General features: G+C 31.3%; 17 protein-coding genes across 17 annotated transcripts; 6 read left to right on the top strand and 11 right to left on the bottom strand.

The window, feature by feature from the left end:
- Positions 1 to 14: 14 nt before the first annotated feature.
- On the bottom strand, positions 15 to 4,061 carry FG386_000864 (uncharacterized protein; the record flags this gene model as incomplete). The annotated part of the gene is made up of 1 exon (XM_067340208.1): positions 15 to 4,061. The coding sequence occupies one exon, from the start codon at positions 4,059 to 4,061 to the stop codon at positions 15 to 17; it is 4,047 nt and encodes a 1,348-aa protein (XP_067197053.1).
- Positions 4,062 to 4,331: 270 nt separating this feature from the next.
- FG386_000863 (uncharacterized protein) lies at positions 4,332 to 4,802 on the bottom strand (the record flags this gene model as incomplete). The annotated part of the gene is made up of 1 exon (XM_067340207.1): positions 4,332 to 4,802. One exon carries the CDS (start codon positions 4,800 to 4,802, stop codon positions 4,332 to 4,334), a length of 471 nt encoding a protein of 156 aa, XP_067197052.1.
- Positions 4,803 to 5,050: 248 nt separating this feature from the next.
- Positions 5,051 to 5,582, bottom strand: FG386_000862 (uncharacterized protein; the record flags this gene model as incomplete). The annotated part of the gene is made up of 2 exons (XM_067340206.1): positions 5,051 to 5,281; positions 5,328 to 5,582. 2 exons carry the CDS (start codon positions 5,580 to 5,582, stop codon positions 5,051 to 5,053), a joined length of 486 nt encoding a protein of 161 aa, XP_067197051.1.
- Positions 5,583 to 5,769: 187 nt separating this feature from the next.
- FG386_000861 (uncharacterized protein) lies at positions 5,770 to 7,162 on the bottom strand (the record flags this gene model as incomplete). The annotated part of the gene is made up of 3 exons (XM_067340205.1): positions 5,770 to 5,992; positions 6,043 to 6,242; positions 6,287 to 7,162. The coding sequence occupies 3 exons, from the start codon at positions 7,160 to 7,162 to the stop codon at positions 5,770 to 5,772; spliced, it is 1,299 nt and encodes a 432-aa protein (XP_067197050.1).
- A 147-nt stretch (positions 7,163 to 7,309) lies between these two features.
- Positions 7,310 to 7,864, bottom strand: FG386_000860 (uncharacterized protein; the record flags this gene model as incomplete). The annotated part of the gene is made up of 1 exon (XM_067340204.1): positions 7,310 to 7,864. The coding sequence occupies one exon, from the start codon at positions 7,862 to 7,864 to the stop codon at positions 7,310 to 7,312; it is 555 nt and encodes a 184-aa protein (XP_067197049.1).
- A 591-nt stretch (positions 7,865 to 8,455) lies between these two features.
- FG386_000859 (MORN repeat protein) lies at positions 8,456 to 9,385 on the top strand (the record flags this gene model as incomplete). The annotated part of the gene is made up of 1 exon (XM_067340203.1): positions 8,456 to 9,385. The coding sequence occupies one exon, from the start codon at positions 8,456 to 8,458 to the stop codon at positions 9,383 to 9,385; it is 930 nt and encodes a 309-aa protein (XP_067197048.1).
- Positions 9,386 to 9,651: 266 nt separating this feature from the next.
- Positions 9,652 to 11,289, bottom strand: FG386_000857 (protein with signal peptide; the record flags this gene model as incomplete). The annotated part of the gene is made up of 1 exon (XM_067340201.1): positions 9,652 to 11,289. One exon carries the CDS (start codon positions 11,287 to 11,289, stop codon positions 9,652 to 9,654), a length of 1,638 nt encoding a protein of 545 aa, XP_067197046.1.
- A 233-nt stretch (positions 11,290 to 11,522) lies between these two features.
- FG386_000856 (uncharacterized protein) lies at positions 11,523 to 14,252 on the bottom strand (the record flags this gene model as incomplete). The annotated part of the gene is made up of 1 exon (XM_067340200.1): positions 11,523 to 14,252. One exon carries the CDS (start codon positions 14,250 to 14,252, stop codon positions 11,523 to 11,525), a length of 2,730 nt encoding a protein of 909 aa, XP_067197045.1.
- Positions 14,253 to 14,324: 72 nt separating this feature from the next.
- Positions 14,325 to 15,281, bottom strand: FG386_000855 (uncharacterized protein; the record flags this gene model as incomplete). The annotated part of the gene is made up of 1 exon (XM_067340199.1): positions 14,325 to 15,281. One exon carries the CDS (start codon positions 15,279 to 15,281, stop codon positions 14,325 to 14,327), a length of 957 nt encoding a protein of 318 aa, XP_067197044.1.
- Positions 15,282 to 15,352: 71 nt separating this feature from the next.
- Positions 15,353 to 16,405, top strand: FG386_000854 (uncharacterized protein; the record flags this gene model as incomplete). Its single annotated transcript, XM_067340198.1, has 1 exon — positions 15,353 to 16,405. One exon carries the CDS (start codon positions 15,353 to 15,355, stop codon positions 16,403 to 16,405), a length of 1,053 nt encoding a protein of 350 aa, XP_067197043.1.
- Positions 16,406 to 16,574: 169 nt separating this feature from the next.
- Positions 16,575 to 17,654, top strand: FG386_000853 (uncharacterized protein; the record flags this gene model as incomplete). Its single annotated transcript, XM_067340197.1, has 1 exon — positions 16,575 to 17,654. One exon carries the CDS (start codon positions 16,575 to 16,577, stop codon positions 17,652 to 17,654), a length of 1,080 nt encoding a protein of 359 aa, XP_067197042.1.
- Positions 17,655 to 17,793: 139 nt separating this feature from the next.
- FG386_000852 (uncharacterized protein) lies at positions 17,794 to 19,250 on the bottom strand (the record flags this gene model as incomplete). The annotated part of the gene is made up of 2 exons (XM_067340196.1): positions 17,794 to 18,764; positions 19,055 to 19,250. The coding sequence occupies 2 exons, from the start codon at positions 19,248 to 19,250 to the stop codon at positions 17,794 to 17,796; spliced, it is 1,167 nt and encodes a 388-aa protein (XP_067197041.1).
- A 365-nt stretch (positions 19,251 to 19,615) lies between these two features.
- On the bottom strand, positions 19,616 to 20,221 carry FG386_000851 (uncharacterized protein; the record flags this gene model as incomplete). Its single annotated transcript, XM_067340195.1, has 1 exon — positions 19,616 to 20,221. The coding sequence occupies one exon, from the start codon at positions 20,219 to 20,221 to the stop codon at positions 19,616 to 19,618; it is 606 nt and encodes a 201-aa protein (XP_067197040.1).
- Positions 20,222 to 20,306: 85 nt separating this feature from the next.
- Positions 20,307 to 21,023, top strand: FG386_000850 (uncharacterized protein; the record flags this gene model as incomplete). The annotated part of the gene is made up of 1 exon (XM_067340194.1): positions 20,307 to 21,023. One exon carries the CDS (start codon positions 20,307 to 20,309, stop codon positions 21,021 to 21,023), a length of 717 nt encoding a protein of 238 aa, XP_067197039.1.
- Positions 21,024 to 21,117: 94 nt separating this feature from the next.
- On the bottom strand, positions 21,118 to 21,480 carry FG386_000849 (uncharacterized protein; the record flags this gene model as incomplete). The annotated part of the gene is made up of 2 exons (XM_067340193.1): positions 21,118 to 21,402; positions 21,451 to 21,480. The coding sequence occupies 2 exons, from the start codon at positions 21,478 to 21,480 to the stop codon at positions 21,118 to 21,120; spliced, it is 315 nt and encodes a 104-aa protein (XP_067197038.1).
- Positions 21,481 to 21,694: 214 nt separating this feature from the next.
- On the top strand, positions 21,695 to 23,035 carry FG386_000848 (uncharacterized protein; the record flags this gene model as incomplete). Its single annotated transcript, XM_067340192.1, has 1 exon — positions 21,695 to 23,035. The coding sequence occupies one exon, from the start codon at positions 21,695 to 21,697 to the stop codon at positions 23,033 to 23,035; it is 1,341 nt and encodes a 446-aa protein (XP_067197037.1).
- A 123-nt stretch (positions 23,036 to 23,158) lies between these two features.
- Positions 23,159 to 23,926, top strand: FG386_000846 (uncharacterized protein; the record flags this gene model as incomplete). Its single annotated transcript, XM_067340190.1, has 1 exon — positions 23,159 to 23,926. One exon carries the CDS (start codon positions 23,159 to 23,161, stop codon positions 23,924 to 23,926), a length of 768 nt encoding a protein of 255 aa, XP_067197035.1.
- Positions 23,927 to 24,339: the final 413 nt, after the last annotated feature.

Genomic DNA, 24,339 nt, shown 5'->3' with positions numbered 1-24,339 from the left:
AGTGTTAATCTTAACTAAATATTACTCTTTTGCGATAAAACTGACATCACCTTACTTATCTTCTCAGTGAATAATTTGTTGTTTATATTTTCAATTTTCTCCATTAGTCTTTGCTTAATAACATTACTCGCATTAATTATTAAGTCATGTTCATGTAAAGTAAGTAAATAATCTGAGGAAAATTCAATTATTGGATTCAGTTGGTTTGAAAGCACTTGATCTTTTATGTTAATAACATTCTCAAAACAATAAATGATGCTTTCTATATGGTTTTCCATATTAACTTCACTGTTTGTAACTGATACTTTGATCCTCCTCAATACTTTTGGTAGTAGTCTACATAACAAATCATTCTCAAATATTGTTTGATTATTGTGTTTAATTCCAAAAATAATAACATCTATTATTGTCTTTACAAGTTTGGGTAAATCATTTTGAAACGCTGATATAATGTTAACTCCCATGACATTATTCAATGACCCAACCAACTTCAGCTTATCTGACTCACTTTGTAGCTCTTCCTTCCAATTGTGGTAGTTACTCATAATAAATAAGGTATTCATCATCATTGTTTTTATTGGGAATCCATTCCCAACCATTATTTTTTGATAAGTGCTGGTTAATTTATCTATGTGTGTAACTATTTTTAAAAATATAGTACTCAAATTATGAAGTTCTAAGTCATAATCATTTTTTAGATAAGTATGTAACTTATTATATAATGAAAAATATATATGTACCAACAACTGTGAAGAATAATAAAAGTGTTGTGTTAATAGTGAATTTATGTCTCTTTCAATTTCTAACAATGAATACATTTCTTCAGTTTGTTTCAGAATACAATCAACCTTACCACAAATAAGGTTTAAATCTACAAATATCCTATTTACAAGTTCGAAATTCAGTTCACATTTTGGAAAAAATCCTATATCCTTCCCATTTCCTGTAGACCCAAGTATATTATAATTAACAATAGTTTCATATTCCAATGAACAAATTATTAAAAGGTCATATAATATCTTTTTATTCTTCTCGATCACACCATCACATTTTATCATAAAGGCTTCAACCCTTATTTTCGGAAATTCCTTTACCAATTCGTTCCAAAATAAAGAACCCAGGGAATTCGAAATATGTGAAATTATATTACTTATCAATGAATTTATTTGAATGTCACCACTCTTTTCATAAAACAAAAGAATGTAATAAATGTTTAGAATACCAAAACTTGTTAATAATATAAAGGGATCATTCTTTGAAAGAAGTTGATTATTAATTAAGCTAATACTCTTCTCAAAACAATAAGGAGACCATAATAAGGAAACTAAAACTGTATTTATTAGTAGAGGTGAATGTATCTGATATTGAAATACTTCTGACTTTTCAACAAGTTCAGAGGCATAATCATAATATATGACTTTCTTCTCAATTAACAATATAATTAATCTTTCGTAAGATTCTAGTTCATTCTGAAACAATAAACTATATTTTTCGAAATTAATAAGGTCTTTACTCATTATACTCACAAGTATAAAACAAATAAAGTAAACCAAATTATTTGAATATGTCTTTATAAAACTGATTTCTTGTTGAATTATTATATGTATTAATTCTACAATTAAAGGATAATAATTCAGTACATGACCCTTATTTATGTTATTTAAAATCCAACTTAATAAAAAATAAGTAAAGTTGAACTCTTTATTTTCGCTGGACGAAACGTGATTAATAAAATTTTCCCAAAAATTCATCGAATAGTTAATCATTACAACATCAGAACCAAACATATCGTTTATTAATGCTTCAGAAATATAGGGTTTAATACACAAATTTAGAGACTCATTATCCATCTTTAACGACTTAAGAGCGATTTCGTGATTTGGAATAATTGAGATGAAGTAATTGGTGTTTCTTTTATCAATGTAAACACTCTTTACAGATCCGGGAACAAAAATGTTTTTAGATGATAATTTTTCGAAGAAGTTAGTTTTTCTTTCACCGTTTAATGAAACAGAGTGTAATATTCTAGGTAGATCTTCTAATTTCGGAGTTTCTGTTACATTTAAAGGGCTGAAGGTATTCTCTATTGTGTCGTTATTTAATACAACTAAATCTTTTGACAAAACAACATTTCCTATTCTAGCCCTCGAAGATTGAGGTGATATGTTTTCACTTTTATTAGTTAATTTAACTTCATCATTCGTTTTTTCATTGATATCAGTTTTATCTCCAACAACAATTGAGTTTTTAATTTTTCTTTTTTGTTCAATAGGTATCTCCTGAATTGAAATTTCTGTTTCCTCTACAGTAGAAAAGCTTGTATTAGTAGGATTTGTGTTTTGGTCCACATATGGATATTCCTTTGTGTTACAAAGTGGCAATCCCATTTTCTTTTCTATATCTTTAATAAGTTTCAATTTAGCATTATTTAAACCCATTACTATTTTACTTACACAGAAATTTAATTCAGATCCAAAGCATTCATTATTCAACTTCACAAGTAATGTTGATGCAGAAGATCTTACTTGAACCGAAGGATCATCAAAAAGTGAAGGTATAACACTAAGAATGAGTTTAAACCCTTTGTAATGCCTTTCTAACGATTCATTTTTATTCATGACATCATCAATTAATAACATACAAATTGATATAGCTGAGCACTTTGCAGAAACAACTTTTTCTTTAAACCCATTAATTAATAAATCTTCAAAAATATGATCTAATGTTAAAGTGTGTTTCAATACGTTAATTATGAAATTTATTGCCTCATTACAAACTGTTTTATTTTGATCCTTAAGCTTAGTTGACACTTGAGTAGTTAATGGCCTTATAATTGCCGTCAATTTTCCACGTAAAGATTTTACAATATTTGAACATAGTCTCAAAACTGACAATATTAATGTAGTATTGCCTTCACATTTAATAATTCTCTGAAGTACAATAAGTATTTGTTGGTAATCAGAAATAGTTGGAGGGTTATTCTTTTTGTTAATGGAGGAGTTATTTTTGCCTTCCAATTGACAAATAGCAAGTTTTTTATGGGCTTCACATAAATTGGAAAACTTATCAAGTATTGCTTTTCTTTCACTCCATTTAATCTCCCTGTCAGATATAATTTCTAGCCAATTAATTGGCAGCAACCTAACCACATCAACTGGTTCAATATCATTAAAAAAATCACCATCATTTGAACTTGATATCTTAATATCTAAAGAGTAGCTTTTATTGAAGCTATCTATGAATTCTTTTCTTAAAGGTGTTGAACAGTCATCTGCGGCCGAAACCCTCTTTTGAATTTCTTTAAGTTGAGAAGGTGTAACTAAACTAGAAATATAATCAATAATATTCTTTTTTATTACACAAATTGATATAATATCATATATTGTGTCCTTCAGAGAGATATCTGAACATTCTGTAAGTAAAGATGCAGTCGTCTTACACAATAACAAAAATGGCAAAAACTCAACACCATAGTTATTTATAAATCCTAGAAATAATTTAACAACTCCAAAAATTTGTTTAATAGCAATTCCCTTCGATTTTTTGTTATTGTTTATAAATTCCACCATCCCTTCCCAAAAATGATCTATCTTACTAAAATCCCCTTTTACTAAAATAACAAATTGTTCAAAAAATGAAAAGGCTAAGTTAGTGGAAGAGAGAGAGGTCTTTGGATTGTATAAAGTTTTTTTTATTAGTGTATCTGAAATGGATTCGCTCCAAAGTTTTTCTAAATTTAAAATTTTATGACCATTTTTATCGATAAATTTCGAGACTGCTTGCAAGCCAATGTTTTGTGCTGAAATGTTCTTATCTTTCATGACTCTCTCAATAAATATAGTTTCAAAATCTGGAATGTTGTCAACAGTATCTATTTCTTTGATTAATTTTTTGTATCCATAAATCCTCATTTGCCATTCGTTGCTGTTAACAAGCTCATTAATAGATAAGCTTGTCAAGTCTATCCCATTTAATATATTTTCACTTGTAAAAGACTGTTCGGAATTATTTAACCCTTCTTCATTAGATATTACCATCGGCATGACTTTCTCAATGGACATTTTAACAAAAAAGTGATTTTTTTTTTTTTACACAAAATACTGAAGCGCTAATCCCAGGTGCACAACTTAGTGGGGTTTGATGATTAGTAGATTCAAAATAACAAATATTAAGATGTAAAAGAAAATTAATCAATTGGAGATAAGTGTTATTAAGTTAATAAACAACTAGACCTACTAACAAAAATACTTATTATTTTCTAAAAAATAAATACTCAAATAGATTGTAGCTCCATAACTTTAAATAAATAGTTAACACTTTTGATAAAATCTCTAATATGCATAGAACCCTGTTTTCCTTGGTTGTGAACCAGGCAAAGGTCCTTTAGCAGGTATTCCATAAGGGTATGCAACAAATGGATTGCACGGTGAATACATGCTTGATCCACTAATAGGGTTAAATTGTGCATGATGATAAGGTGCGTTGACAACTACAGTTTGGTCTGTAGGAGAAATATATGGGTTTAACGGTTGCCCATTATGAAAACGGTGTGGTTCAGGTATATTTTGAGTATTTTGCCCATCTTTGTCCGTCTTAGTAGCAGTAAAATCTGCTGGTAGAGGTGGTATCACACATGGAACTCCTGCTAGACTTGAGAATGGATATCCTGGCATTACCCTGCAATCTACCGGTACGAATGTTTTTGGTTGTGCATATAGTGTTGGAATTGAGGGAGCCCCGGACGTAGGCAGTATGTTCGAAGATGCAGGGATCGTTGGAATACTTGGTTGTCCACTATCCATTATTAACCTTCTATCTATATATATATATATATATTAATCCTTATATCTATTCTTCAATATCTAAATAGAGATCAATTCCGAGGAACCGTACACATGCTAATTCACACAAACATCAAAAAAATAGAGACGATACATTTAAACTTTGAGGCGCCTAACTTTATTATAAAATGATTAAATCTCTTTCGCGCTTCTACTAAAAATGTGCTTTTAGATTAATTACAGCAAATCCTCGATATTACTTCAAAACATTATGTAATATACACTATTCCTCCTACAACTGTTATTATTAAAACTATTCCCATGGTAATGTATATGATTTTTTTTGAATTTTCGTTCTTTTTTGTATCAGTTTCGTAACTGATTGGTATATTTGGTTGTATTGGTACTTCATCGTCCATTTGATCATCTTCTTTAAACTCAAGTATATCATTATTTGACTCTTCTTCATTCGATTCTTTATCTATTTCATTATCCTGTGACTGTTTTAAGAAGTTTAATATTATCTTTTATGATTGTAAAACATACCTCAAGGGGAGTTTCTAATGAGCGTTTTAACCTCTCGTCTAGACCAACTAAAGCTGTCCTTTCAGTTGGAGCGTTAATTATTTCTTCTTCTTTGGCTTTATCCTCCCCAATTAGCTTCTTTTTTTCTAATATGTTAGCCTCAGTTTTAGTTATATCTATTCCTTCTCTGTTTTTGGTATCACTCTTTTCAAAATCTTCTAGGTTTGCAGAGTTAACAATATCAATACTGCCAATAATTGACAGTGGACCGTTCATTTTTTTTGTATCATCAATTTTGTAACCATTTTCTAGTTCACTTGTGACTCTATTAGATTCATCCCTAAAACAGTAATATCATCATAAAGTAATTTAATTTGAAAACTTGCCTTAAATTCTTGATCTCATTTGAAATAGATTCATCCAATTCATTTTTTCTTGTTTCAAAATAGTTTGACTAAAAAAATTAATAATAATTTAATAAGATTTCACATATATATCTTACCTGTTCACTTGACCATTCTCTGTCTTTACTTTCGCTATTCATAGTACAAGTTATCTTCACACAAGAATTATATTGCTTTGGAAAGCATTTTGGACTTTTGCATCTATAATATACACGTGCATTATTCAATACTTGCTTAATTCCACTTTCCAGCGCTTGAGTTGTAATTGATAATGAATTTGACCTAAATATCGAATTTCTATTAAATTACAGAATAAACATTTCCTAACTTACATGACAAGTTTTTGATGAGGTGTTAGTCTTCCAATAAATCTTGAAGGATTAGCACACGATTTATCATCTTTACATTTAGTATCAACCATCAACTCAAATGCAGGATATTTAAATCTTTTTGATATCAAACTGTTTTGCCTTTTTGTATTATAGAATTGAAAAAACAAATGGACTTGTATAGATGCAAAACCATTAACAATCTAAAAAATTTAATTTAGATTTAAAAAATATATTCAAAACTTACAGAACAAGAAGATATTCTTTTATTCATTTCATCACCGTTTAAAATAAATTCTACAACTTCGTCCTTTCTGACAAATTCTCGTTTTATTTTATCAGAAATACCTTCATTTAATTTTTTTTTCAAATTAAGTTCTTTCTTTTTAAGTATTTTATTAAATTTTATATTCTTTTTCACGAAATCCCCTGTTTTATTGACTTCATTTAAATTATTCTTTTTTTTTTTCTTACTAAAAATTCTATTAAAAATGCCTTTGATACCTTTCCTAATTTTTTTTTTGTTTTCTTGTTTTCCATTGTTAGAGTTTGTATCTTCAATTTCAGAGGACTCTGAAATTTGTGAATATAGTTGCAAAAGTGAACCTGAACTAAAAAAAACTTCGCTACTTGAAATACTTGTTCTTTTATCCGTTTTTTCATTCTTTTCTTTCTTTGTTTGTATAATCATTGTACCGTCATCATCATCATCATCGTCTTCACTTTCTTCAATATCAGACGCCTCCTTTTCCTCTTCATTTATATCTTCATTTGTTTCGCTTTCCAGGCTACTTGTATCAAGTGATGTTAAAGATTCTAGAAATCCACTAAAAATAGTTACTTCAGATTTAAATGGAGGTATTTCCGAGCAATAGGACATTGCGGAACCCAGGTATTGCGTTTTTGAACACCCATTGCAACGCTTCACCGAAAAGCAATCACCTCTCAGAGTTCCTATGTATCCTTTTCCAGTGACACATCCCAATGAGGTACATTGTTCCTTATATTCAAAAGTGCTGCGAAAAATCAGGCCTTGTGATCTTCTTTTACTTTTAGTATTGGAAAGTGCTATAACCAGATTCACATAAGCAATAAATACAGGGAAAAATATGAATCGTTTCATCAATTACCAGAAAATTCTTCTAAACAAAGGGAAACTCGCTTTACACGCAAGTGTGTAACCATAAATATACACACCAATGTTAAAAGATCAAATACCTAAAAAAACGAAACTAAACAAGTCAATCTAGATAATATGAAAATTTAAGTGTTAAATTTTCGCAACAATCATTTCTGCAACCGAGTGTGAAACACTAGCACCGCAAAGTGCCTCTACAATTCTCAATGCGAATTGAATAGATGTTCCCGGTGCCTTGGAAGTAATTACATTTGAAGAAACACAGACGTCATTGGATAAATCTGGTTTCGATAATTCACTAGCCATCGACGGATAGCAGGTTGCCTTCTCAATATTGTTAAGTAGACCATTTTTTTCAAAAACAAGTACAGGTGATGCACAGATAGCAGCGATCAATTTCCCCTTTTCTTTTGTGTCCTTTAGTAACTTTAAAAGATGTTTGTCTGTTCCAAGTGTATTCGCACAATTCATTCCACCAGGGCAGATTATAGCATCAAATTCAGCAGATAGTTGTGAAATGAAAATATCACCCTTAATAGACACCCCATTAGTCCCTACCACTTCTAAACTATCTCCAGATACTCCAATAACAACATCTAATCCTGCTCTTCTCAAAATGTCAACAGGAGAGATGAATTCTATCTCCTCAAACCCGTTTGCAACTGCCACTAGAATCTTTTTAGACATAATTTACTAATTTTGAAATGAGTACAAATTGTTTCAAGGTGTCTAACAATGGCCAAACTACCCGCGGCAGTATTAAAACTCGAAAAAAACTCAAAAGATAATAACGGAAAAAAATATAAATAAATTGTGGTAACATAAGAAGTCAAATCTCAAGTGAAAAAAAAAATTTGTGGCTATTCAAACTGTTCAATAAGAACATTATAGTTCAAATACTATAATATAACGAAATACACAATGCCAATTTCAAATACATAAGGTACCCTACTCATCTATCAAAAGAAACATCTTGTTGAGAGAAAAAAACTCATCTATGTAACTCACCATCTCATCTCTATTTAGATATTCATATAAAAATCTGTAATGATAATCGAGGCGGCATAGTAACGTCTCATAACCAAATACTCACAAACTCGAAGACGTAGACGTTGGTTTTCCATATAGTTTATTACACTTAATTAGCAAACCGGGTATTAAGTTGTGATTTTCGGGTGAAGACCAATACATTGTGCGGTGATGATATATATGTATATTGCACGGACAAATAATAAAATCTGAACTTTTGTTGTGAGCTCAACAAGTATAGTCTGAATTATGTCAGGAGTTAGTCGCAGAGCAGTTATTACAGACCCGAACGGTGTTTATGAAGGCGATGTAAATGAAAAGGGTCTGAAACATGGAAGTGGTGTTTATAAAGTAAACACTGGAGACGTTTATGAAGGTGAATATTTAAATGGTCTCAAAAATGGATATGGTGTTTACACCTGGGCAAACGGTGATAGATTTGAAGGATATTACAAGGATGATATAAAATGGGGCCATGGTGTTTATAAATGGTCAAATGGAGAGGTGTTTGAAGGTGAGTATGTGAAAGGTGTTAAATGTGGTCATGGAATATATACCTGGCCTAATGGAGACAGATTCGAAGGTGAGTATAAGGATGGGGTCAAAGAGGGATTTGGTGTCTACAAGCTCGCGACTGGAAGGATATATGAAGGACAATACTCGCGTGATATGAGAAACGGCCAGGGAACGTCTCGTTATACCGATGGATCAGTCTACACCGGTGAGTGGTTCGATGGTAAAGAACATGGTCGCGGATTGTTAAAGTTTAGTGATGGTAGTTCATATGAGGGTGACTTTCAAAATGGCGCACCCAATGGTCAGGGTAAATACACATACTCTAATGGAAACTGCTACACTGGTGGTTTTAGAAATGGCCTTACTGATGGTCCAGGTTCATTAACTTTTTCTGATGACAATCGTATCTTGAAGGCAAACTGGAAAGATGGCCAAGTAGACGGAGATGCAACCATTATTTACCCAGATGGTGGCAAGTACAATGGAGAAGTTGTAAATGGAATTAGACAAGGTAGAGGAGTAATGACAGAATCAAACGGTGATATCTATGATGGTGAATTTTTCAGAGATTTACGTCATGGGGAAGGTTTGCTTTCTGTAAACGGTAAACAGAAGAGAGTTAAGTATAATATGGGCAAGAAGGTTGGGTTGTGTTCGTGTTAACTGCGTTATTAGTTTTCCTAAACTACCGACATAGCAAAATATTCACAGGGTCCATATCAATTTATGGTACTTTACCATAAATTGCGAGCAATTAGTTAACTCCTTAGATATACTTTAAAATATGATAATTTGAGAACTACCGGCGTGTACAATTCCTGTTTAAGAAATGTAATCATACATTAGAATATTTTTTTTAACCTGTTATAATTATTGTTTGTATCTTAAAAAAAGCTGCCTTAAAACAGATGTGCATGGAGATCAAGCTTTCATTCCATCTTAAACAATTCCGTTACACCTGAGATAGCAGATATAATGAAATGTATGACGTATAACCCCAGTAATAATGTTCCAAAGAGCTTATTGTTAAACCTGAAATATGTTGAATAGTATACCCAACCAGGAACAAGAAATATAAAGACTCCATCTAAGGTTCCACCGGTGACTTGAATAAGTTTAGCAACAGAGCCAAAGCTAGTTGCCATTACTCCTGAGAAAGAAATCAAGATAACAAAGTTAATAATTTTCTGTAGTTTTTCCTTTGATACGAACCTAAAGCGTACTTTTTTATCCATACATTTATTCTCTCCCTGTTCTACACTTTCTTCACCCCTTTTCTCAGAATAAATTCCAATATATGGTGTTGAATTCGCAGTGGATCCAAGTGTTGACGAGTAGTTGTTTGAGACACTATCATCTTCAACCGCTACAAAATCAGCTGACTCCGGGTTTTTGCATGATTTATTTTCTCGTGCATCTATACCTTTTTTAAAACGTCGACAAATTGAATTTAAAATAGTTTTCATAGTATATGTGAAACTATCAACCAATGGTATAGTTTCTATGCATAAAGTAACCGTTAGTGAAAGAGTTAGGTATAACCTAGTCATAATAATCAATGGTTCGTCACCTGTATAGTTGTTGATTATATTCGGTAATGTATTCAATCTGAATGTAGAGTATCCTGCAGTACCAACAATACCGTTAAATAAAAAAATTGCAAAACTAAATGCGAAAACAATCAACTTTATTTTTTTTTTTGACATCTTAATATTTTGTGTAGTAGGAATCACGATAAAGTGACAGAAATGTGAAAATAATATAATATTCGAAACACTCATTATTCTCCAGAAATTTGTGAACGAATCACAGTTAAAGGCCATGATATCACCTTTTCTGCAATAAAAATCCGAATTAATATATTCTGAACATTCAGGAGGATGTTTGGTACGAGTTGCATAATAGACTATTATTGTGGTTGTTGACAAAGAAGAAATTACGGAAAGAACTGATGCAATTCTAACCCCTGAAAAATTGCTTGGAAGACAAATTAAGAACACAACAATACAAAAAAATATAATACACCAATTTCTATTCGTGAAAAATAACGAAACATGTAAAACAATATTATAAAGAAAATTTAAGAACTGGGACCCTTTTATGTTTGAATAACGTTGATAAAACCTTGGAAGTTCACGATAAACCAACTTATTTACTGGAATTAAGAAATCTGAAAGTAAAATTAATAGGCATGGAATAAAGAACAAACAATCAAGCAATATCAAGACATTAAGGGCGAAAGTGATGTTTTTTGCTATTCTTTTTTTTGTTTGATTTTTCTTGCAACTCTCCTCTAATTCAATCGAATTTTCTTCTAACTTTATCTCTCCAATAATACTATAATATACTAACTCTGTAATATTCGAAACCTTGTAATGCAATCCACCAATAATTAAATAATATACAGTTGAACCACAAAGCAGTCCCCAATAAATAAGCAGCCCTAACCCAATGCCTAATCCCATTTGCATAAATACCCAAGGAACAGTCAATACACCCATCCCAGCAGCAGCACTTATTAAAATAAAACATATTGAGAAGAAATTATCTCTCCCAAAAGCATTCATTTCGGTACAAATCAGAGAGAAAAAAAGGAACAAAAAAGCTTTGCGCGCGAATAACTCAGAGTGGTCTTTCGTAAGGACAAATTATGGACTAAAAAATTTAAATACTATAGAAGATATTGATAAATAACAGACACCTACAAAAATAAAGCTAATACATTATAACAAATCACTGAATCATGATTTAACATTTTGTAGCTGAAAATAAATTTTTCAAATATATAAACAGGATGTAACTAATAATCATTTAATCGCGAACGATGATTACTTCTGTTAATTTGGTTTGCATTATTGGAAATACCACTTAAATCGTTGTACTTAGAATAATAATAATTCCTGTAATTGTAGGAATCTTCATTTTTTGATGAATTCTGAATACTTGTGTTAATATTTGAATTAAAGTAATGTTTTTTTGTGTTAGAGTTATGATTCCACATTTCATTTGCATTATTCCTGTACATATATTGGTTAACCTCATACGCATCATATTTTGATGGTGTATGATATTTATGTTGACTATAACTCGCCCTTCCAGAGCAATAATATGATCTTTTTTGTTCTAAGGACTTTTGCCTTCTCTGTTCTCCCTTCCAAGTTAAGTTTTTTGCCTTGTGGTACTGATTCTGAAATAGTTCTTCAACCGGACCTGCTTCAAATTTATTATTGTTATCAGATATAGGAATCCAAGGATCGCCTCTGGAGGATCCAGCAGATATACGATCTATTACTTCCGTAGTTTTCTTTTTGGGAATTACCTGTATATTTGATATATTTTGATTAGATGATGAGTTTTGTTGTTCTTCATAATTATCATTGTTACTTTCTTCTATTGTTTTTTTTTCTTTATTCTGTTCTCCATCAATTTTAACCTTTAAATCATCTGTTGTTGATTTTTTAGAAACCATTAGTATACAATTATCAAAAGTTCTTGACCTCTTTTTAAGCTTTCTTCTCATAGAGGATTTAATTAATATGTTATCATCATCATCAAAAGTCTCGCTTCTATATAATGAAATGCCTTCAGAGATGTCATAATTTCTATCGTTGTTACAAGTATTCTTGTCTGTGCCAATTAATTTATCCTCAATATTTTCAGAGGAAGTATTTTCCGGACATAAATTAACACCTATTTTTAAATCAACCCTTTCATAATCACCCACACATTCGAATGATATATCTGGAATCTTCTCTGAACAAGGTGTGTTATCTTTATTTTCTAAATCTTCTTGAGCAAGCAACATCGAACAATTACTAGAATTATTGTCAAAATCTGCCTCCTTTTCTTCTGAATTATTTTTTAAATCGTTGTTATCACTCACCAATTGCAAATTCAATGAATCACCCAATACGGTATTTAAAATTGATCTAATGTTGGTTTTTTCATTGTCTGTAACTTCGTGACTTCCCACAATATCCTCACTCACATTCTCTACAACTTCTGGAGAACAATCAGAGTTAATTGTTATGGCAGTAACAAAACTGTTATCCGCTTCTTGTAACTCTTTAACATTATTTTTTTCATCACTTGAAATATCCTTTGTATCGAACGAAATTTGTTCATTTGACTGTGCCTTTTGCGCAGTTCTAGAAGATCTCCTAATTTTGATTTGAGCGTATAAATTGTCCGTATCCTGATTTTTTGTTTTGTTCCTAGTTATGTTCTTTGATGTGCTTTGCTTTTTTGAATCTTTACTTGTATGTGTATATGAAAGGTTTTGTTGAACCAGTTTTAGATATAGGTCATCTATTCCTTTAGAATAATTCTCTATCCATGAAAAAAGGGGAAGTAAATCCAATATATCAACATTGTTGCGATCATCAATAGTTGCTAATTCACTCTCTCTGTTTTGATAACTCTCCCGAAAACAAGTAGAAAGATAAAATGGAGTTTCCTCATATTTGTAGTCAAAAGAATACAGTTTATTGTAAGAAGAACTACATGACTTCCATGAATCAATTTGATTATTTCCTCCAAGTGAATTATCTTCAGCAAATAATGAATTTGAAAGATCTAAATAAGATAAATTCCAATCAGATTTAATTGCAGGAATAAATTCAATTGAAACAGAACTGGAGGAAGATGAAGCAGAGTTCTGATTTTTCTGTGCACTATAAATATTGTTGCAGTAATATATACTTGAATTAACGTTGCCTGAGTTCTTAAACATCTGACCATTCGTCAATGCAGGTAAAATTTTCACAGATGAATAACACACCCTTTCATAGGCTACCGATATTTCAGAACCAGAAATTATTGTCCTTCCAAATAAAGGATGATCTCTTAAATTCGGAGTTTTTGTTCTAAATATGCAAACAGGATAATTTTGTAAAATACTTAAAATGGAAGCAGAATCTTGAGTTTTTGCCCAGTTTTGGTTTACTTTTATCTTATTTTTCTCAAACTGTTCAAATGTCTTGTTTCTAAATAGGTGAACATCATCAATATCCCTATAATTGTGTGGCCAGCAAGAAGGTAAATTTTCATTTTCTCGATAGATAAATTCAAAATGGCCCTCTTTTGAAGGTTGAAGGTTCTTAATTCCGTCTCCCCAGTCCTTTAATTCACTAAATATGCGTTTTGAAAAAAAATTCCCCAAGTAAAGGTTATTTTGAATGTTCTTTAAATGATCATCTTTCACAACTAAATTATGAATTTTCACGCTATTTTCCTGAAGACCAGCCAAGTTATTCGTATATAATGAATTGACATTCCTCTTACGCCCTTTAACAGTGCGAACTTGATTATCTAAAAACGATTTCAAATTGTCACTAGTGTTTGAATTAATACTATCAATTGGATTAAGTACAATTTCCTCAGATGCGCTACAAGAACTGAAAAATGGGTCCCAAGTGTTCATTGAGCAAACCCACTCATCTGGCAAAGTACTGGGATTTAAACCAGGTGGTAACTTTCTCCACTTTTTACAGAGTTCACATTGAGCCCAATCAACTAATTCGGAAGACATTTTTTCTATTTCTGTTATTCATTACAGTTGGAATTTAAAAAAAAACTCGTGGAATATTAAGCGCTAAAAAAACTAAAAAGATTTAGCTAAAACATATGAAAGTTCATTTCCTATTTTTATTGTGTTATTCTCGCATAGATTATTTTCTAACTTAACTGTGCTAAATAAATCTATTTTTTTTAGATCTGAACATTGTTTATTTAATATCTTTGAAATCCAATCTGCAGGATTCATATTAAGACCACTAAACATCAAACTACATTTCTTTTGAAATAAGACCGAACATTCAAAACTGCTTAATTGCTCAATTTTATGAGAAGAAATTATTGTACCATTAACAGATATTGATCCCAATATAATTTTAAGAAGTATATCTTCTGGAATTTTTGTTGAAGGGCCAATAATAATACTTGAGAATCCTAATTCTTGTGTGAAACTCATTATTTCTTCAATCGTTGAAGAAACATCAGAAAACTTGATTATTCTCACCGAATCCAAATATTCCTTCTTTATTGCTGATTCGGTTTTCTCGTTTTCTCTGTCAAAAACAAGAATAGTTACTGGTATATTCTTTAAAAAATATGGGTATCCTAATAAATATCCAAAGATCGAGCTCGATGATATAATACAAATAGGGAAGGGAGATTTATTTATCATATTAGATTCATAAATAGGAAATTCCAATGATGGATTCCAAGAAAGGTACCAAATTATTATTCTTAACAAGTCATTGCATGCGTTTGTAATGTCAAACTTGCTTGTACTAGTATCAAAACAATGAACTAGATTTTTAGAAGAAATCCATAACTTGTCCTCTAAAGTCGGTTTTAAATGAGGTTCTTCAGGAATATAAAATGCATATTTACCTCTACTAATAAATTCATTATCATAAGTTTCGGTATCGATAACTTTGACAATGCAAATATTAAACAACGATCCAAAGTCTACTAATTTTTTTATTTCATTTTCAAAATAACTGCAGACCAAAACTTCCACAAAACATTTTATTTCTCTAGAATAGAAACTCATTCGTAATTAAAAATTAATAATAAAAAAAAATATACTTTCCCCCCCCCCCTCCTCGGATTTTTTGTCATTTCATGCACGAAAAAAGAAAAAATAGAGACGATTGGAGAGTTTACCTCGACCAATTTGTCGATTCAATAAGAAAAAGGGAGATAATTGGATCCCAAACTCAAGGAAAAAGAACTCTTGAAGTTTTAAGACACATTATTGATAGATATTCTTGGAAAAATGGAAGCGAACTATACAAAACAATAAGAGAGATAGGTTCTGAGATAGTTAGTATTGATCCATCGGCATTTTCTGTAGGTATTACAGTAAGAAGAATTTTGAACGTAATAAGAAAGGAGTATATGAAGCTTTCACCAAATACCCCTACACAAATGTATTACTTTGAAGGCACAGAAAATTGCGATTCATATTTATCAGGAAATGTAAATATGTTCCTTCTTAGATCTGCAATATTTGAAGGAATTAATGAGTTGTTACATGAGTTTGGACAATCATGGGACTTTGATCTTTGTTTAGATATTTTTACACAAGGTGAAAAAATTTTAATATATGGATATTCGGATTTGTTTGAAAGACTCTTAAAATTTATTTCAAAAAAAAAGCACAACTTAACGGTTTTTATTGTTAATGGAGATCCAGAAAATAACTCAGAGGTTCTGATCTCGAAAATAACACAGGAACATGGAATAAATACAATTGTTATATCAGATTCATGTATTTTTAATGTAATGCCCAAAGTAAATAAGGTTATTTTAAGTGCAAATGCGATTTTCCCAGATGGTAGTGCAGTCACACTTTCCGGTGGATACTTAATTTCACAGGCAGCAAATTACTTCTCAGTTCCAATAATAGTTATTTCTGCCCTTTATAATCTTAGTTACTTTCCACTATTTGATACACACAATACCAGCTTGACTATACCACCTAATTTGTTTTCAGATTCACTTAAACAGTTATTAAACGTGCATTTTACTATTGAAAAGCTTGATTTGATACCTGGTAACTTGATTCACATGTTTTTAACTGAGAATGGATCTATAACTAGTTTACATTTATATAATATATATAAACTTCGCTTTCATTTTAACGACGTAGATATTTATCCAAATATATCTTAATTCAAAACGAAAAGTTTTAATTAAAATTTACTTAAAGATCTATACCCACTTCTCTTAATGTCGATGTTTTTCATTGCGTCTGGTCTCGAAATGCATGAGTATCTTAATATAATATTCTGTCCTAATAAATGTTTAGTCTTTTAAATGATTAAATAAGATTTTTCAAAATATGGATGAAATTCAGATTGCACTATTCGAAGTAAGAAGTGTGTCTGAAGCATCTCTAATTGATTCTTCCTCACAAACTGATGTGTCACTTTTTCAAATAAGAAAAACCCCAAGCGAATACGTAAGCTATATTAATCGTTACATCAAAGAATACGAATTAATTAAGCATATAAATTCTAGATCCTATCAAATAGATACATTTGTCAACAAGAATTCTTCATATCTAAATTCAGATATACAAAGTTGCAAGAAAAGTATCACTTCATATTCAAAGAATGTTAAAAATAACCAAGAATTTCCCAATTTCTACATAGGACCGCATACAAATTATTCTCTACCTGCTTTGGGAAGTTCAGGTGTAAAGTCTGATCTTTTTAAAATCCCTGTAAATAATAAAAATTCGGTGTACAAGCCGGACTTTAACAACAAAAATTATTTTATTTCTCAAGAGGAAATACTACCAGCAAATGAATACTCAACGGTTGCACATTCGTCCAACTTCAAATCCACTAATTATAATATGTTTTATCCTGAAAATAAAGACGATTTATTCAGAGCGAGACAATCAACCTCTTTGAGAATACCAAGATACAATTTCGTATCCAATGGGATCTCAGAAACAGTCGCAATGGCATTAATGGTTGGAGTTAACACCCTTGTTGAAATCATTGCAAGCATTGCAATTAATTTCTGCCCAAAAATCCCGGATAAAGATGAAACACTTCCGGGTACGGGCTGTGTATTAATGGATTACTTCAATAATAAGTTGGATTTTCTAATTAACGACAATATTAGTAACTTGGAGAGATTCAAACCAGAAAGCATTCAAAATGAAGACGATCATAATTCCCAAGATGAAAATGATTGGGTTGAAAAGAAAATTGATGAAATTACGACTCTTGTTAACAATAGATCTCAGACTGTCCGCAACATAATGGAAGAGATTATTTTAAAGAATTGCTATCACAAGTCAGAGAATAGATTCGACCCTGTTAGATACTCAGAAGAGACTCCATTCTCACTTCCACTTCGAAACAACTGGAAAGGTCCCATCAAGGATGGGTTCCCTAACAACCGCTGATGTAAACTCTATAATTGCATCTTACAATCCTAACTCCTGGTATGAAATCAGGGGGGTAAGACCTTTCTTTAATAATAAAAAAATATTCATACACGCTTAAGACATCTTAGTACCTAGAAACTAAACTAAATAACTGAATCTAAGCTTCCACTGATTTTTTTGACGGCCCATAGTATTTTGCCTTCTCTGCAGATGTTTGGAACCTTCCATGACCAAACTTGGAAGATGTGTCAATGAATTTCAGGTTTATCACCTCTAATGCTGACCTGGTTACCTGAGGTACAAGTGACTTTCTCAATGTCAAAAGTCTCTTCTTGCAACCAACTGTGCAACCTTTCAACATCAAAAAGTCCTGTGTGACTACCCCATACCTTGGGAATCCACCCATTGGAGTTATAGTCTTCTCTGTCAGATCGGCAGAGGTGGATGCGTTCCTTGGGTCATCACCTCTTCCAATACGGTATATTTTTTTGTTGGTCTCTGTACGTTGTCCATATCCTTTCTGTCCTGCTCTAGGTATCTGAAATTGAACTCTGGCAGGATGCCAAGCTCCAATACAAGAAATTTTTCTAACTCCTCTGCGCGTCTTTCGTGGCAATTTCGTAACACCCCATCTGGAGATAACACCCTTAAAACCCTTACCCTTTGAAATGCCTATGACATCTACCATCTCATTTTCGTTGAAGATAGTTGATATGGGTATGGGTTGCTCAAAGCATCTCACACAGAAATCAATCTTGTCTGCAATGGTACCACCATTAACTTGAATCTCCATTATGTCTGCCTTTTTTTTGTTTAGTCCTGTCTTGCTTATTTGTGTGTGACAAAGAGCACGAATAACAGTGCAATATTGCTTACATCTGGCTATTTCAGCCTCCATTCTTTGATTTTCAGCATAGTTCCTCGCATATTTCGTAAATGCCTTACGCTTGCTTCTGTAGTAGTTCTTATAGAAGCGTCTTTTGCACTCTTCACTGAGATATCCCGCAAATACAGTAGTAAGAGCTCTCAATCCATTTGGTGTTTCAATGTAACCAACGAAGCCAATGCAAATCATCGGGGGAGTCTCAACAATAGTAACGGCTTCAACAACTTCTTTTTTGTTCAGTTCTGAAAAATATTTTAGTTAATAATGATCGAAGCGTAAGATTTGGGGAAAGTAGAAATAGGAATAAATGACACTTTCATGGTTTTTCCCAGATTCATCCTCACATTGGTGAGTGTAAGTATATTACTCCTCTAGGGACAAGGAATATGAAAGGTGGTTATCAAATGGAGCAAAGCTCAACATTAAACCATTGATTTAGGAACTCGTGAATCACGAATAGACGTTTACTTCAGTTAAAACGCTCTATATATCACGGTCCCAGAATCTACAAACCACAGTTAAATAAACTTACTTGAACCAGGTTTATCAACATCCCTAACCACATGGGTCATCCCTGCTTTATAACCCATAAATGCTGTCAAATGAGGTGGTTGGCTAGAATCATCCTTTGGAAAAGCTTTAACTTTTCCACGGCTTCTAGAACATCTCTTCCTTGGTAAAAATCCAAGAGAACCCGATCTTGGTCTTTCGAACTTGCGATGAGACATTAAAAATTATTTAAATATGAACTTAATTAACCTTGCTTGAAAAGCAGTCTAAAGAATTAAAATCACGGATTACTCCAAAAGAATGATTCGACACTGAGACGGCGCTATAAACCTATCATTGTCGCGCCAATATTAAATTTAGGCCCCGTTAAATAATCACCTAATATAGGCGCCACTTCATGTTTTGATTGAGAGGATTAGATTTGTAAAATAAAGACATGCAGAATTTCTGAAACCCCTTTAATGGGCCATTGTCGTATAATAGTCATAAATATCGCGTTTTTTGAAGCTTTATGTGCAAATTTTTAGTTAAGCCATAACTCCACACTACTTCATTTCTGTAAACTGTTGTATTCTGATAGTTTTTAGTGTACTAGTATTATAAATGTAATAGCAATAAAGAAAAGTGAAATAGGGAATAGGACAACCAATCTCTTCTCCTCCGGTGCTATGTTTCCTATTAGGTTCACTATTATTCTGAACACATATCCATTGGAGATTATTGCGAATATCAGTAAAGCGAAGTATGGGAAGAATAAAGATGCAAATGATACCATTGTTAAAGGGAAAACGCAATATCCTATCAAGCTTATGACTGCAAAGAACGATGACTTTGCTCCAAGAATTAGTGTGTTTACAGCAATCAGGACGCTACCGTATACAGATATAAAATAAATAGTTGAAAAAGTATTATCCTTGCTTTCACTTGGGGATTTCAAGTATAAACACAAAGATAAAACTAAAAGAAATAGACATGGTCCCCACAACTCCCAATTATGGATCATTTGTAAATCATTGATTGTATCTGAATTTCTCCCATCATATAGTATTAAATAATTTACCTTTCTGTATATTAATAATAAGTCTCTTTTTATAGTTGTTAATACAGATTCATTCAATGCTCTCTCTGACTTATTTCTCTCTGAAATATTCCCACTTAATGAAAACTCGTTTTGAACAAATTCATTCATATTTAATAGAAAAGAAGCTATAAAATATTGAATGTTTGTGCGGTAAATCACAGATTTCTATGAAACTCTATTGAACAAAATATTTATGTATGTAAACGTATCAACTAACAGTGTTGAGGCTGAAAGATGCCGAAATTTATTAATTAATCAACTAATATCGTCACAGTACTGGCAAGGTTCAATTCGATCCCAACGAATAATTAACTCAGTTTCACTGTTCAATCGCTTTATCAGGCTTTCAAATCAACAAAACAATATTAATGAGGTTTTAGAAGCCCTAAGGAATGAGATACCAGACCAATATGTCTTTGATGAATTTATTCGACGACTTGAATCTGAAAACTTTGCCAATGACACAACACAAAACTCAAGATCCCATGGAATTGTTAATTTTTTTAAACGAAAACTTGCGACTTTAAATTCTGAATTAGAAAAAATTGCGGATAAAATAGAGAATGTCACATTCAGAAAATTGCCTGAAACACTTCAAAGGTCAGTAATACCCTCTTACAGAAGGCCACTAATCCTGTTGTTTCTCTTAAATATATGTATTTTTGCTATCAGAGTGACATTGTTCAATTGGAGTCCTATATTAAAACTCAACTCAAAGAAAAACTACTCGTTTCAAAATGTTACCGAATTTTATAGGGATGACTCGTCTAGTGTTGGTTATTATCAAACATTATTAGAGGTTATTTTAGAAATTTGCTCATTTTTTATCAACATATCAATGTCAATAATCCCCCTTGCATTACCCATTTTGACTTTACACTTCTTATACGGACAAAACACACAGAGATAGTTATTTAATGTTCGAAAAAAAGTATCTATTAGCAAATAAATTACACTTTTTTTTCGCTAATTCTAAAATATATGAATTTAATGTAATTTATGTTTCACAAATTTGTTTCTTGAATCACTATGAATACATAACCTTTGTCTGGAGCGAGCAAAACTATCTGATTATTATAATAAAGCCTAATTAATTGAACACCACTATTTCCTCTACCACCAAGAAGATCTGCAGTATTTATTAGGCTATGGACATACTCTGAATATCTCTGTGTTGTTTTTTTATCGAATGTGGTAATTAGCGGTGTGTACTTCTCTGAGGCCAATATTATAACACCTAAAACTCCTTTTTTTCCTTTTATTCTAGATAGAGTCTTATCTAAGTCATCCTGGAAAAGCATTAGCATAAAATATTATTAATTTTTATTTCAACTTACTGAATTATAACTATCCTTAATTAATACCATTTTAAATTCCTTTTTTTTGTGTGAAGTATCTCTTTACGGGGAATATCAAGGAAAAAAATCGCCAATTTTTTCTCTGTACCGGGAACTATATCTTAATCATATATATTTTATTTATTCATGTATTTTTATAATGTTCGTCATATTTTAACAGAAAATTTCGCAAAAAAAAAATATTTATATTCAAAATTATTGAATATTTAAAATATCAAAAGAAATGCAAAACCTTTTTTTGCAAATAATACATATTTTCATTATTTTCTTTTGCTTAATTGAGGTTTTAAGTTGTAAAGTTAATTCTGAATATGTTACTTCAAAGGACATCTCAGAGAATTTTTATAAAAACCGTCTATTTCATCCAAGAAGATTTGGAAAAAAAAAAGGTACAATAGAGCAAATAGCTAAAAGTCTGCCATATAGAAAAAAATCCTTGATTATTTCAAGCGATTGGGAAAATGAAGATTACTTAACTATTTCATTTATAATTTTTTTATTACAGAGACTAAACTCTGCTATGGAAATTTTTGATTACAAAAATTATAAAAATTGGAAATTTGGCGACGTCCCTCCTTTAGAGGAATTATCTAGTGATCTCTTGGAGGTTAATCAACTTCCAAACTGGGCAAAATGGTGGGAACAAGAGACTAATACAAACGCTGTAATGAGTCGAATTCGAAAAATATTTAGAACGGTATTCAATACCCCGGAAATATTCAAATTACCTGACAATTTACTTTCAAAAAAAGTATGTAAACCTTTTCTTTCACTAATATATATCTTTTCAAAAGAAAAAATTCACATTAATGCATCAATAAATAATATACCAAGGAAAGGATACGAAAAAGTTTTAATTGAAAGATTAGAAAAAAACAGTGAATTTGAACCTGAGAAAGAAATTAAAGAGGAATACGGTGATTCAAATGAAAATCATGCTTCAAAAAGTATACAAAACGACCCACTTAGGTTATTTAAGGTTGCATATCATCACGTAATAAATGTTAAAAGGAAAAGAAAGTTCAGTTCCGAGAATGGGGATTCTGATATAGAGCTTTTACCTGTTTGGTGGGAAAAGGAGCTGGATATTGTAACTGCAATAATACTGACGATATTTAAATACCAATATAAATACAAAATGAAGATAATTAATACTGAAAATCAGAGAAAAATGAATGGCTTGGATTTTAAAGTATTCAAAAAGGCATTTGGACAGGCGGCTATGTGTATTTCCAATAAAAGTGATGAATTATTAGAGAACATACCAATCTGGCATAGGTTTGGTGAGAAATGGCAGAGCTTCCCACAAGGTGCAATGATAAGAATATTGGATAATATTTCAAAACTTTCTGTTAGAACAAAGTCATGGGATATTTATGATTATATTATCTCCGTTTGTTTATATTATTTGCTTATGAGGGAAAAGCTGAGAATTGACTGGTTTACAATGGGCCCACTTTCTGGGCCACCTTCGAGTAGGCCATGGAGAAGATTTAAGATATTCATTAAAAAGCTTTTTTCAAGTAACCAGGGATTATTCAATATAAAAAACAATTGGATATAAAACAATAAAGTGATTTGTAAGTATACATTTATAAATATATTATATACTTATCACAATTATACGATTCAGTTTCATATCCCAAGGAAAAAATAAACGGCTTTGAATCGCGCACTTAATACAAAAATGTTTTTAATTATAAAGATACTTGTATCAATATTAATTTTCAAATGTGCATATTGTTCTGAATCATGTTATGAGGGAAACAAAATTATCGAATCAATCAATGAAAGAGTTCGCACAAAATATCCAAATATCAACGTACCTCCTGATTGGAAATACAATGTTTTTATTAAATATTACTCGCTTGAAAATTCTATTAAAGTTCACTGTCCAAGGGAGAGTGATGCCCCATTTGGACGTGCCTTATTAAGAATTCTTTTTAGAGTTTACAAGAAACTTTTTCCAAACGATGAAAGAGTCTTAAAAATCAAACTTTCATTTCAAGCCCCAACAGATGTTTACATTACTGCAGAAAAATTGTCAAAACAGGGCTATCTTAAATCTATACATGGCTTAGTACAAGACTTACCTATATCAAGGACTGAATGTGAGATTGATAGTCTAAAAACTCCAGCTTCACCAAAACCTAATATTTCAATGATCTCTCCTTCTTCACTATCGGAAACGAATTCATTTGCCTTCCCCGTGTATGTGTTTTATTCAAATGACAGAGAAAAAATAGAACAAGAAGGAATGGTGAACTTACTTTTTCAACTTGGGTTCAATGTTATTCATTTGTTTGGAAACCCTAGTTCGATAGGGGACATTAGTTCAAGTTCACTAAAAGTTCCAGAATTATTGTCTCCTAAAATTGAAAGTATTGTTAATGAATCTTCACATTTAAGTGAAATAAACTATTGCAGTGGTTCAAAAGAAACAGTTGAAGACTGAGGGTTTATTTCTTTTTCATTTAATGCTCTATTTTGTAATGTTATGACCTTTTGGGTGTTAAATTGTGTATTAAAGTTCTCTTTTTTACCAGAATTTGTAGTAGAACAAATTTTTTTCAAGAATTACACCATATAAATATATTTTATTTGATTTATATATCGTTAAAAAATTAACCAACTACAAAGTAAACATCTGTTTATCGAATATATGCTAGCTTTCAATTAATTACTATCCTTGAATTAACTTTTTTCTCTATTTAGTATTCTTTTTTCGATATTCTGATATAAATATGAAATATATTATTATATATCTATCGCGTTTTTTTTTTATTTAGTTTGAAATTTTACAAGAAAATTATCCCGAAATCATTTTTTTCATACATGCAAGAGACGTACTGTCTGCACTTGAAAAAG

Source organism: Cryptosporidium ryanae, assembly GCF_009792415.1.
Source record: "Cryptosporidium ryanae isolate 45019 chromosome Unknown contig_18, whole genome shotgun sequence".
Taxonomy (NCBI): Eukaryota; Apicomplexa; class Conoidasida; order Eucoccidiorida; family Cryptosporidiidae; genus Cryptosporidium; species Cryptosporidium ryanae.
Note: the sequence above shows the minus strand (reverse complement) of the source record. Positions and strands in the feature narration are given on the sequence as shown.